Source organism: Salvelinus namaycush, chromosome 34 (genome assembly GCF_016432855.1).
Source record: "Salvelinus namaycush isolate Seneca chromosome 34, SaNama_1.0, whole genome shotgun sequence".
Lineage (NCBI taxonomy): Eukaryota > Metazoa > Chordata > Actinopteri > Salmoniformes > Salmonidae > Salvelinus > Salvelinus namaycush.
Genome location: NC_052340.1, coordinates 927401 through 940261, shown reverse-complemented (window position 1 = coordinate 940261; position 12861 = coordinate 927401). Strand labels below are relative to the sequence as shown.

The 12861-nt window shown below is 42.5% G+C and overlaps 1 protein-coding gene across 3 annotated transcripts in view; it reads right to left on the bottom strand.

Annotated features, from left to right (window-relative positions):
* Window positions 1–209: 209 nt before the first annotated feature.
* The window catches only part of irs1 (insulin receptor substrate 1), a 50702-nt gene continuing 38050 nt past the window's right edge, over window positions 210–12861 (bottom strand). For 2 of the 3 annotated variants that reach the window (XM_038973419.1, XM_038973421.1), the window contains 2 exons: window positions 1670–1731; window positions 210–1519 (listed from right to left, as the gene is read on the bottom strand). In XM_038973419.1, coding sequence (XP_038829347.1) covers window positions 1460–1519; window positions 1670–1731 — 122 coding nt within the window. In that variant the 3' untranslated portion in view covers window positions 210–1459. The remainder of the gene's footprint in view (window positions 1520–1669; window positions 1732–12861) is intronic. The other variant, XM_038973420.1, reaches the window with a different exon arrangement.

Genomic DNA, 12861 nt, shown 5'->3' with positions numbered 1-12861 from the left:
GAGTATAACGCTCTCAGGGACAGGCCCATTGGGATGGTGCTGGTGTGTGTTTGGAGGAGTGGGGGTTCTTGTTTAACATGGGTAGTACCTAGAATCCACATAACAACATTCAAAATGTTCAACAAAAGAGCAAAAACCCATGAGGTGGACAGAAATATATAGGATTATATGTAAAGAAGCAGATTTCCCATTAATAAGGAATACAAAAATATTGGACATGTTTTAGTTAAAATTCAAAAAGCACAGATATAAACCATGTTAAATAATCTTGACTTTTAAAACAAACAATTGACATTATATATTCAATAATTTACAGAGATTGTTTGTCAAAGTCTTCAGCAGCAAGTATGACAGAAAATATGCCCTTTTTTTGTGTGTGTGTGAACCTATTACAGTCCATGTTTTCCTGCAAAAATAAAATGAAAAATAAAATGAAAACGTCGAAAGCAACTTTACTGGCTTCCAAGCCTTTACAGAGGTGCCTCTACGGAAGAGACTGTTACAATGTAGCCCTACGAGTTGATATGATACGCTCCAACCACATACACTTGGTAACAATGCCGTACCAGTGACAACTTTCCGTCGTCACAAAATAACAATGTTAGAAATCCACAGCAACATAGAGTTGCTCTGCCATTAGATCGGTGAAAGCCTTTACGGGTTTCAGCTAGACAGTTATACCGTGTCAGTATTAGTACCAACAGCTCAGATATGGGACTATTCCTGCCTGACTGGATGTTTAGATGACAACACTATTGACATTGTGTGTCTATATAACATGTAACACATGTTAAGAGGATCCTCTAAAGAACCTATTTACAAACTACTAGAATGAAGCACAATTTGTTGCTGACAGGGACATGGAAGAACCCAGTAGCATGTAACAGAAGACAAAGTTCAAGTAACCCTAGTGACTACTGTAGCCATTTGGAGGCTTGGTATGATGCTGTGGAAGCATCAGAGTTGTGTGGTGGGGACACTGGCCTGGAAGCCAAACTGGCCAAAATGTAAATAAAATGTAAATGACCGTAACAAGAAACAAAAGCAACAAAAAGCCAATAAGTGATTTAAAAAAAAAAAAAAATGACGTGGGGGACTGGGCAGGTTTGAGACTGGACAGTCCTCAGGTGAGACTGGGCAGGTTTGCCGCTTTGTTGCCTGAGGAAGTGGTGCGGTGAGGCGGAGTACCGTTGAGTAGTACCATACCGGTGCTAAGAGGAGGAGCTGGGTTACAGCATCAACACTGCAGGTCCGGGTTGTGAGGTCCAGGTTATGGATTGTGAGGTTTGGTTTACAATGTCCAAGCTGTGAAGTCTGGATTACAAAATCCAGATGAAGTAGTAAGGATTGTGAAATCCAGATTACAAGGTCTGGATTGTAATGTCCAGTAATAGTTTTGTCCCGTCTGGTTTGTGGGGCCTGACTGGTGAGGTCTGGTTGTGAATCTGTGAGGTCCATTCTATGAGGTCTGTTCTATGACAAGGAAGTCTAAATTCACTGGAGAGCACCCATCTTCATTCTGTTAGAGAGAAAAAAAGAGACATTTTAGAAAAGAGATAACAGATTCCACCTGAAAGACGACAATACAAAGCCATGTTTATTGTGTGTGAGTGAATGAGTGAGAGAGAGATGGGGGGGTGGGGGAATCAGCTCATCTTCATGGACTTACCAGGAACAGTGTGCACCCAGACAGTCTCTCTCCCTCCCTCAACTTTCCTGGGCTGTCTGGGTCTAAGAGGAAAGGGTTGACAAATCAGCATCACCGTTTCCCTGGCAACCAGCAGTAGCACACAGGAGGATATGGGGTGGGAGTGCTAGATTTGGGTGACCAAACCAATTGGCGTATAGGGGTAGGCATCTCCCTGCAACCTTCCCATATGCATCTCCCACTCAACCCCCCCACACAAAGCACCCCTAAACTGTGTGTTTGTGACAGGGCTGTAGGAATGTCCTGTTCCTAGTCCTTCCCTCTAGCCTATCTGATCCAGTTATATGAATGAGGGAGAGAGAAAGAAAGACGGCTGCAGGCAATGACGTCCCTGTCTGTCCCCGTCTGTCTAGAGATGTGATTACACCATTAGACTGACGGGGACATCCAGCATCAGCAGCCCCATCCTGCTCATCACTCACCCAGAGGTGTCTCGCTCTCTCACTCACACACACACACACTGTGTGTGTGTGCCAGCTATACCAAATCACTTCCACTAATGTCCAGCTATTATGGCCATTATCACAAATTACAACTTGCACACACACCTCTGGCCTGGGTTCTAGAGCTATGGGCTGCTACAGTAGGTTGGTTCGCTGCAAACTTCCCCTTGCCATGCTGCTGCCCCCTCTCTTCATCCTCTCCCTCCCCCTCCTGGTGCTGAGGGGCTGGCACACTGTTCTCTCCATCTCATCTTTCAATGCATATTTTTCTGACAGCTGCTGCTTTCCTAGAATCCAGGTCAGGTGCATGCAGGGAGAACGAGAGGGTATGAGATTGACACACAGTGTCTGTCACACAGCTAGCTACAGGTTCCAGGTCACAACCACTGGACAGTGGACACTAGTGTGTCACCTGCTCTTTACATGACAGACTGACCAGGTGAATCCAGGTGAGAGCTATAATCCCTTATTGATTTCACCTGTTAAATCCACTTCAAATCAGTGTAGACGAAGAGGAGCCGACAGGTTAAAGGATTTTTAAGACTTGAGACAATTGAGACATGGATTGTGTGTGTGCAATTCAGAGGGTTAATTAAGTATCTTTGAACGGGGTATGGTAGTACTGTAGGTGCCAAGCGCACTAGTTTGTGTCAAACTGCAACGGTGCTGGGTTTTTCACACAACAGTTTCCTGTGTGTATCAAGAATGGTCCACCACCCAAGGGACATCCAGCCAACTTGACACAACTGTGGGAAGCATTGGAGTCAACATGGGCCAGCATCCCTGTTGAACGCTTTCGGCACCTTGTAGGCGGGGGGGGGGGCGCAACTCAATATTAGGAAGGTGTTCTTAAGGTTTTGTACACTCAGTGTATGTTTGGACCTCTGGGGGTAGTATACCCCAATCTATTACAGAATGTAATATAATAGCCTGTAATGTGTCTACACTTGGTCTAGGTCAGGAATCTTCAACTAGAGGGCCAGAAAATTCTAAACTGCAAATTGACCGCAAGAAATCCAAATGGATATAATATTTTACCAAAACAGAATCATTTCAAACCTTGCTAACATTTGTATATGATAACATACTGTATATTTCTCTCTTATAAGTGGGAATACTTTGGAACAGATTTCCAAAATTAAAATCACTTGGAGCTGATTTGCTGGTGTTTTTACAGTCTTATGTCGTTCCCCTTTTGTGTCATTTAAAAAAAAAAAAATTTGCAAGGCCGAATGGCCGCCAGTTGGGGAACCCTGGTCTAGGTGCTCTAGGATATAGGCTAGTTTGTCATCTGACTGTGAAATCTGATTGCAGATATCGGTGTCAATTGACAAGTGAATATAGGCCAAACGTTTATAAAAATTGTGGCTGAAACATGCTGCCGGAAGGGACGTGTACTCAGCAGGAGCTGGAGAGAGGTGGGATTGGGCCTCTGTGCAAAGCTGTAGGAAAAGAGGGAGTCCCAGCGCAGCGCTTGGGTCCTCAGCAGAGCTGGAGGAGTGATGTGGGTCCCATCTTGGAGGAGAATGAGAAACATCCTCACTCAGTGTACAGCCACATTTTTACTCCATGCAAGTACACAAGAACGCAATTAGGTACGCAAAATGGTGATCCTGCGTACTTGCATCAAGCTACAAATTGCTGGGCTGTACACATTTGCATATTTTTGCATTAGAACAGCTAATTTCCTTAGCTTGTGTCGCTCTCAGAGCACACCCCAACACTCACAATTTTTACAGATCCAAAATGTTTCGGTCAAATACATTTAAACTCAGTTTTTCACAGTTCCTGACATTTAATCATAGTAAAATTCCCTGTCTTAGGTCAGTTAAGATCACCTCGTTATTTTAAGAATGTAAAATGTCAGAATAATAGTAGAGAGAATGATTTCTTTCAGCTTTTATTTCTTTCATCACAATCCAGGAAATTTGGTTGTGCTATTAGATGAAGCAGTGTTAACACATTAAGTTGTTGTATAAAAAAAAAATATATATATATATCTGGCATTGAATTCACATTAAAACATTGTTATGCTTTTAAATGGTTAAAACATTGGGAATTCAATTCTGGCTGTCTGTCTGAGTGGGTGAAAATAGGTTGGAATGTCATTGATCAACGTATCTACCAAATACTACCCAATTCTCCCCGTTGAACTGACGTGGTGTGCCCAGTGAAATAGGCCTAAGCATGTCTACAGCATCATATGCAGATTCAGTGTGCAGAATGACATGCGCGCGCACACACACACACGCTATGGCAACACTAGTCAGGAGCTCCTTTTAAGGGATCAACGCCACACGAGAGCAGGGGGCAGAATTGCCAGGGCTTAGGCGTGCATGGGTGGGGGGGGGGGGGTTACACTTTTAGCCTATGCACATCCCCAGTGAGGGGATAGCATTACCATCGCGCACAGATGAGCGACCACAAAATGCGTCAGACCACAGGTCATGTTCAGAAACCGGACATCTAGCACTCAATCACTTACTCAGCCCCACAGGACCAAATATCTGCACCGTCTCAAGTGTGTGCACACATAAGAGAGCACCACAACACACAGGCTAAAACATAAGCACACATTCAGTTGGCTAGGCCAAGCCTCGATATCAAGTCATATGCGTTTCTCTGTATTAAAGCCTGGAACTACATACAAACACAGCACTTTGTATGTCTCTGTCGGTCTGTCTGTCACACCAGCAATACAACGCCATCCACTCATTTCAACTGTTAATGACCAACTATTGAAATATCTCAACTAAATAAATAGTCAAATGCTTGACTGAGAGTCTGAGACGTCAGCTAACCTATAGGCTACCGCTCATAGGTTGAGTCTAAACCATCTCCAAGATGTGCTCTAGCCTAGCGGCACTATGATAACATAAATTACTTTAAACCCTTTAGAACCCAGAGGGGCCGTCGACGGCCATTCTTTAAATAAGTTTAGAGGCCGCAAACGGCATTTTCTGACAATGACTATGTGTGTCAATATCGCAAAATGAACTGGCTAACAACCTATTGTCGTATTTGCGTGGCTGTTGTCATCGACCAGCAACCGGAAACGGGGTATGCTGTCAGAATGACAGCGCCAAAGCAGTCACGGCGCTTCACTTTGGAAGAGGCTGCATCTATGTTGGTTACGGATATGGATTTGGACACGTCCTTGCACTTTGAAAGCACTGATGATTTCGAAATGAGTGAAATACAGTGGAAGTCGGAAGTGTACATATATCTTAGCAAAATACAATTAAACTCAGTTTTTCACAAGTCCTGACATTCAATCCTAGTAAAAATGTCCTGTCTTATGTCAGTTAGGATCACCATTTTATTTTAAGAATGTGAAATGTCAGAATAATAGTAGAGAGAATGAATTATTTCAGCACTGATTTCTTTCATCACATTCCCAGTGGGTCAGAAGTTTACATACACTCAATTCGTATTTGGTAGCATTGCCTTTAAATTGTTTAACTTGGGTCAAACGTTTTGTGTAGCCTTCCACAAGCTTCCCACAATAAGTTGGGTGAAGTTTGGCCCATTCCTCCTGACAGAGCTGGTGTAACTGAGTCAGGTTTTTAGGCCTCCTTGCTCGCACCCGCTTTTTCAGTTCTGCCCACAAATGTTCTATAGGATTGAGGTCAGGGCTTTGTGATGGCCATTCCAATACCTTTGTTGTCCTTAAGCCATTTTGCCACAACTTTGGAAGTTTGCTTGGGGTCATTGTCCATTTGGAAGACCCATTTGCGATCAAGCTTTAACTTCCTGACTGATGTCTTGAGATGTTGCTTCAATATATCCACATAATTTTCCTTTCTAATGATGCCATCTATTTTGTGAAGTGCACCAGTCCCTCCTGCAGCAAAGCACCTCCACAACATGATGCTGCCACCCCCGTGCTTCACGGTTGGGATGGTGTTCTTAGTCTTGCAAGCCTCCCCCTTTTTCCTCCAAACATAACGATGGTCATTATGGCCAAACAGTTCTATTTTTGTTTCCTCAGACCAGAGGACATTTCTCCAAAAAGTACGATCTTTGTCCCCATGTGCAGTTGCAAACCATAGTCTGGCTTTTTTATGGCGGTATTGGAGCAGTGGCTTCTTCCTTGCTGAGCGGCCTTTCAGGTTATGTCGATATAGGACACATTTTACTGTGGATATAGATACTTTTGGACCGGTTTCCTCCAGCATCTTCACACGGTCCATTGCTGTTGTTCTGGGATTGATTTGCACTTTTCGCACCAAAGTATGTACATCTCTAGGAGACAGAACCCGTCCCCTTCCTGAGCAGTATAACGGCTGCGTGGTCCCATGGTGTTTATACTTGCGTACTATTGTTTGTACAGATGAACGTGGTACCTTCAGGTGTTTGGAAATTGCCTTCAAGGATAAACCAGACTTGTGGAGGTCTACAATTTTCTTTGAGGTCTTGGCTGATATCTATTGATTTTCCCATGATGTCAAGGAAAGAGGCACCGAGATTGAAGGTAGGTCTTGAAATACATCCACAGGTACACCTCCAATTGACTCAAATGATGTCAATTAGCCTATCAGAAGCTTCTAAAACCATGGCATACATTTCTGGAATTTTCCAAGCTGTTTAAAAGGCACAGTCAACTTAGTGTATGTAAACTTCTGACCCACTGGAATTGTGATTCAGTGAGTTATAAGTGAAATAATTGTTCTATAAACAATTGCTGGGAAAATGACTTGTCATGCACCAAGTAGATGTCCTAAACGACTTGCCAAAACTATAGTTTGTTAACTTCTTATGGCTGGGGGGGCAGTATTGAGTAGCTTGGATGAATAAGGTACCCAGAGTAAACTGTCTGCTACTCAGGCCCAGAAGCTAAGATATGCATACTATTAGTAGATTTTGATAGAAAACACTCTGAAGTTTTTAAAACTGTTTGAATGATGTCTATGAGTATAACAGAACTCATATGGCAGGCAAAAACCTGAGAGAAAATCCAACCAGGAAGAGGGAAATCTGAGGTTTGTAGGTTTTTAAGTCTTTGCCTATACAGTGTAAAATTTGGTCCGATTGCACTTCCTAAGACTTCCACTAGATGTCAACAGTCTTTAGAACCTTGTTTCAGTCTTCTACTATGAAGGGGGAGCGAATAAGAGCTGTTTGAACCAGGTGTCTGGCAGAATGCCATGAGCTAAGTCTTGCGAGCTGCATTCCCTTTAATTTCTAAAGACAAAGGAATTATCCGGTTGGAACATTATTGTAGATTTATGATAAAAACATCCTAAAGATTGATTATATACATCGTTTGACATGTTTCTACGAACTGTAATATAACTTTTTTGACTTTTCGTCTGGACCTAGTGCTCGCGCCTTGTGAATTTGGATTTGTGAACTAAACGCGCGGGAAAAAAGGAGGTATTTGGACATAAATGGACTTTAACATACATCTTGAATAACGTTCCAACCGGAGAATTACATTGACTTCAGTTGAGCGATGGAACGGAGCTGCCTCCCACGTGAACGCGAGTGGTCACCTCATGGCTTTGGTTACTCATTCCTGTCTCCTTCGGCCCCCCTTCACAGCAGAGTCATCAGACAAAGTTCTATTGACTGTTGACATCTAGTGGAAGCCGTAGGAAGGGAAATTCATCCATATCTCACTGTAATACCAATGAGAGCTTGGTTGAAAAATTACCAGCCTCAGAAAAATTCCAAATAGGAAGTGGAACTTCTCAGGTTTTTGCCTGCCATATGAGTTATGTTATACTCACAGACATAATTCAAACAGTTTTAGAAACTTCAGAGTGATTTCTATCCAATACTAATAATAATATGCATATATTAGCAACTATGACTGAGGAGCAGGCCGTTTACTCTGGGCACCTCTGTGCACCTTTCATCCAAGCTACTCAATACTGCCCCTGCAGCCATAAGAAGTTAATGACTCCAACCTAAGTGTATGTAAACTTCCGACTACACCTGTATGTAAACAGCAGATGCATGTATGGTGTTGTCGATGTTAGATGCTGTGAAATTTAGGGAATAGCTCTCAGATGAGCAAATCCTGTCATGGTACAAGTGAGCACATCAGCGGTAGAGCTTGAATGATTGCTCTCTGTCTCATGGAAATAGCTGACTATATACAGCTAAACACTGCAACTAACTAGTTGGTTGTTTAGTCTTGTTTCTACTGATGTAATTCACATGGAAACGGCCCAAGCTGCTTGCTATAACTAGGTAGCTAGTTAATCTGGCAGGCCAGAAAAAATTGTGGTGGTAAATTTAGGCTGCGCTCGCAAATAGTCAACCTCTGCTGTTGCTTTCACTATCAAGTCATGCAGACAACCAGCTAACTAGCAGCCAAAATGGAGATTAGAGTCATGTGTGTTAATCTGTTGGGCTTAGGTTAGGGTTTTTCATGTTTGCTGTTGTGTTATGGTAAAAGCCTGCGTAGTGGAGCTCATATGATACTGAGTTGCAGTGATATTTGTATAGATAGCCAGCTAAGAGGTTGCTTTTTTTTGTCCTGTTTCTACAGATGCTATTCACTTGGAAACTGTCCAGCTTTGTAACTAATTCAACAAGTTGACTGGAGGCAACATTGTGCTTTGCTTGTGACGCTGTCACTTAATCGTCTTACTCCCTCCCTACAAAGACAACCATCAAAATACATTAAAGAACTATTCTAAGCCTGTTTGGCTAAATTGCAAGTGTTGTCTTAATCATCTTTTATTGTCAACATCCTAAATAAAAAATTGTTGATGTATTTGTATTTATTATGGACCCCCACTGAGATCCAGCAAAATTAAGGCAGTTTATACAATTTTAAAAACATTACAATACATTCACAACACAGTGTGCGCCCTCAGGCTCCTACTCCACCACATATCTACAGTACTAAATCTGTGTGTATGTGTGAGTATAGTACGTATGTTATCGTGTGTGTTTGCACGCGTCTGTGCCTATGTTTGCGTTGCTTCACAGTTCCCGCTGTTCCATAAGGTGTTATTTTTTTAAATAGTTTTTTTTAAATCAAATTTTACTGCTTGCATCAGTTACTTGATGTGGAATAGAGTTCCATGTAGTCATGGCTCTATGTAGTACTGTGCCCCTCCCATAGTCTGTTGTGGACTTGGGGACTGTGAAGAGACCTCTGGTGGCATGTCCTGTGTGGTATGCATGGGTGTCTGAGCTGTGTGCCTGTAGTTTAGACAGACAACTCGGTGCATTCAACATGTCAAAACCTCTCATAAATACAAGTAGTGATGAAGTCAATCGCTCCTCCACTTTGAGCCAGGAGAAATTGACATGCATATTATTAATATTAGCTCTCTGTGTACATCCAAGGGCCAGCTGTGCTAACCTATTCTGAGCCAATTGCAATTTTCCTAAGTCCTTTTTTGTGGCACCTGACCAAACGACTGAACAGTAGTCAAGGTGTGACAAAACTACGCCTGTAGGACCTGCCTTGATGATAGTGTTGTTAAGGCGGCAGAGAATTGCTTTATTATGAACAGACTTCTCCCCATCTCAGCTACTATTGTATCAATAAATTTTGACCATGACAGCTTACAATTTAGGGTTACTCCAAGCAGTTTAGTCATCTCAACTTGCTCAATTTCCACATTATTTATTACAAGATGTAGTTGTTTAGTGAATGTTTTGTCCCAAATACAATGCATTTAGTTTAAAAAAAATGTAGGGCTCACTTATTCCTTGCCACCGACTCTGAACCTAACAGCTCTTTGTTAAGTGTTGCAGTCATTTCAGTCGCTGTAGTAGCTGACGTGTATAGTGTTGAGTCATCCGCATACATAGACACTCTGGCTTTACTCAAAGTCAGTGGCATATCGTTAGTAAAAATGTTAAATAGCAAGGGGCCTAAACAGCTACCCTGGGGAATTCCTAATTCTACCTGGATTATGTTTGAGAGGCTTCCATTAAAGAACACCCTCTGCGTTCTGTTCTACAAGTAACTCTTTATCCACATTGTAGCAAGGGGTGTAAAGCCATAACACATACTTTTTTTCCAGCAGCAGACTATGATCGATAATGTCAAAAGCTAGCCCCCACAATCTTTTCTCATCAATTTCTCTCAGCCAGTCAATAATTTGTGTAAATGCTGTGCTTGTTGAGTGTCCTTCCCTATAAGAGTGCTGAAAGTCTTGTCAATTTGTTTACTGTGAAATAGCATTGTATCTGGTCAAACACTAAGGGTTGGTAACAGGCTGGTTGGTCGGCTATTTGAGCCAGTAAAGGGGGCTTTACTATTGATGGGTAGTGGAATGACTTTAGCTTCCCTCCAGGCCTGAGGGCACGCTCTCTAGTAGGCATAAATTGAAGATGTGGCAAATAGGAGTGGGAATATAGTCTGCTATTATCCTCAGTAATTTTACATCCAGATTGTCAGACCCCGTTGACTTGTCATTGTTGATAGACAACAATAATTTTTCACCTCTTCCACACTGACTTTACATAATTCAAAAGTACAATTCTTGTCTTTCATAAATTGATCCTATATACTTGGATGTGTAGTGTCAGCGTTTGTTGCTGGCATGTCATACCTAAGTTTGCTTATCGTGCCAGTGAAAAAGTCATGAAAGTAGTTGGCAATATCAGTGGGCTTTGTGATGAATGAACCATCTGATTCAATGAATGATGGAGCAGTCAATGATGAATGATGGAGCACCCCCCTCCCAAATTTACTTTAAGGTGCCCCAAAGCTTTTTACTATCATTTTTTATATAATTGATCTTTGTTTCATAGTATAGTTTTTAAAATTTAGTTTATTCACCTGACTTCCTTCTGCAGTACGTTTGCCAATCAGTTGGGCTGCCAGACTTATTTGCCATACCTTTCAACCATACAATTTTTTAATTCCTCATCAATCCATGGGGATTTAACAGTTTTTAGTCATTTTCTTAATAGGTGTGTGCTTATTAGTAACTGCAATAAGCAATTTCATAAATGTGTCAGGTGCAGCTTCTGTTTGCTTCTCATTACACACCACAGACCAGCAAATAATCTTTACATCATCAACATATGAATCATTACAAAACTTATTGTATGACCTCTTATACACTATACTAGGCCCAGCCTTTGGAAATTTGGGTTTACTAGACATGGATATTACATTGTGATCACCACATCCTATGGATTTGGATGCTGCTTTAAAGCAAATTTCTGCAGCATTAGTAAAGATGTGAGCAATACATGTTGATGATTTAATTCATGTGCTATTTGTAACTACCCTGGTAGGTTGACTGACAACCTGAACCAGGTTGCAGGCACTGCTTACAGTTTGAATTTTTTTCTTGAGTGGGCAGCTTGATGATAGCCAATCAATATTTAAAAATGACCCAGAAAATATACTTCTGTTGATAACACAAACTCAGCAAAAAAAGAAATGTCCCCTTTTCAGGACCCTGTCTTTCAAAGATAATTCATAAAAATCCAAATAACTTCACAGATCTTCATTGTAAAGGGTTTAAACACTGTTTCCCATGCTTGTTCAATGGAACATAAACAATTTATGAACATGCACCTGTGGAACGGTCGTTAACACACTAACAGCTTACAGACTGTAGGCAATTAAGGTCACAGTTATGAAAACATAGGACACTAAAGAGGCCTTTCTATTGACTCTGAAAAACACCAAAAGAAAGATGACCAGGGTCCCTGCTCATCTGCGTGAACGTGCCTTAGGCATGCTGCAAGGAGGCATGAGGACTGCAGATGTTGCCAAGGCAAAATATTGCAATGTCCGTACTGTGAGACAGGAAGGACAGCTGATCGTTCTCGCAGTGGCAGACCACGTGTAACAACACCTGCACAGGATCGTTACATCCGAACACACCTGCGGGACAGGTACAGGATGGCAACAACAACTGCCCGAGTTTCACCAAGAATGCACAATCCCTCCATCAGCGCTCAGACAGTCCAGCCTCTCTCAGCCTGTTGCGGGCAGAGGGTTTGTAGGCCTGGTCCTCACCAGACATCACCGGCAATAACATTGCCTATGGGCACAAACCCACCGTCGCTGGACCAGACAGGACTGGCAAAAAGTGCTCTTCGCTGATGGTCGGATTCACGTTTATCGTCGAAGGAATGAGCGTTACACCGAGGCCTGTACTCTGGAGCGGGATCGATTTGGAGGTGGTTCCGTCATGGTCTGGGGCGGTGTGTCACCGCATCATCGGACTGAGCTTGTTGTCATTGCAGGCAATCTCAACGCTGTGCGTTACAGGGAAGACCTCCTCCTCCCTCATGTGGTACACTTCCTGCAGGCTCATCCTGACATGACCCTGCAGAATGACAATGCCACCAGCCATACTGCTCGTTCTGTGCATGATTTCCTGCAAGACAGGAATGTCAGTGTTCTGCCATGGCCAGCGTAGAGCCCGGATCTCAATCCCATTGAGCACGTCTGGGACCTGTTGGATCGGAGGGTGAGGGCTAGGGCCATTCCCCCCAGAAATGTCCGGGAACTTGCAGGTGCCTTGGTGGAAGAGTTCTGTAACATCTCACAGCATGAACTGTCAAATCTGGTGCAGTCCATGAAAAGGAGATGCACTGCAGTACTTAATGCAGCTGGTGGCCACACCAGATACTGACTGTTACTTTTGATTTTGACCCTCCCTTTGTTCAGGGACACATTATTCCATTTCTGTTAATCACATGTTCAGTTTATGTCTCAGTTGTTAAATATTGTTATGTTCATACACATATTTACACATGTTAAGTTTGCTG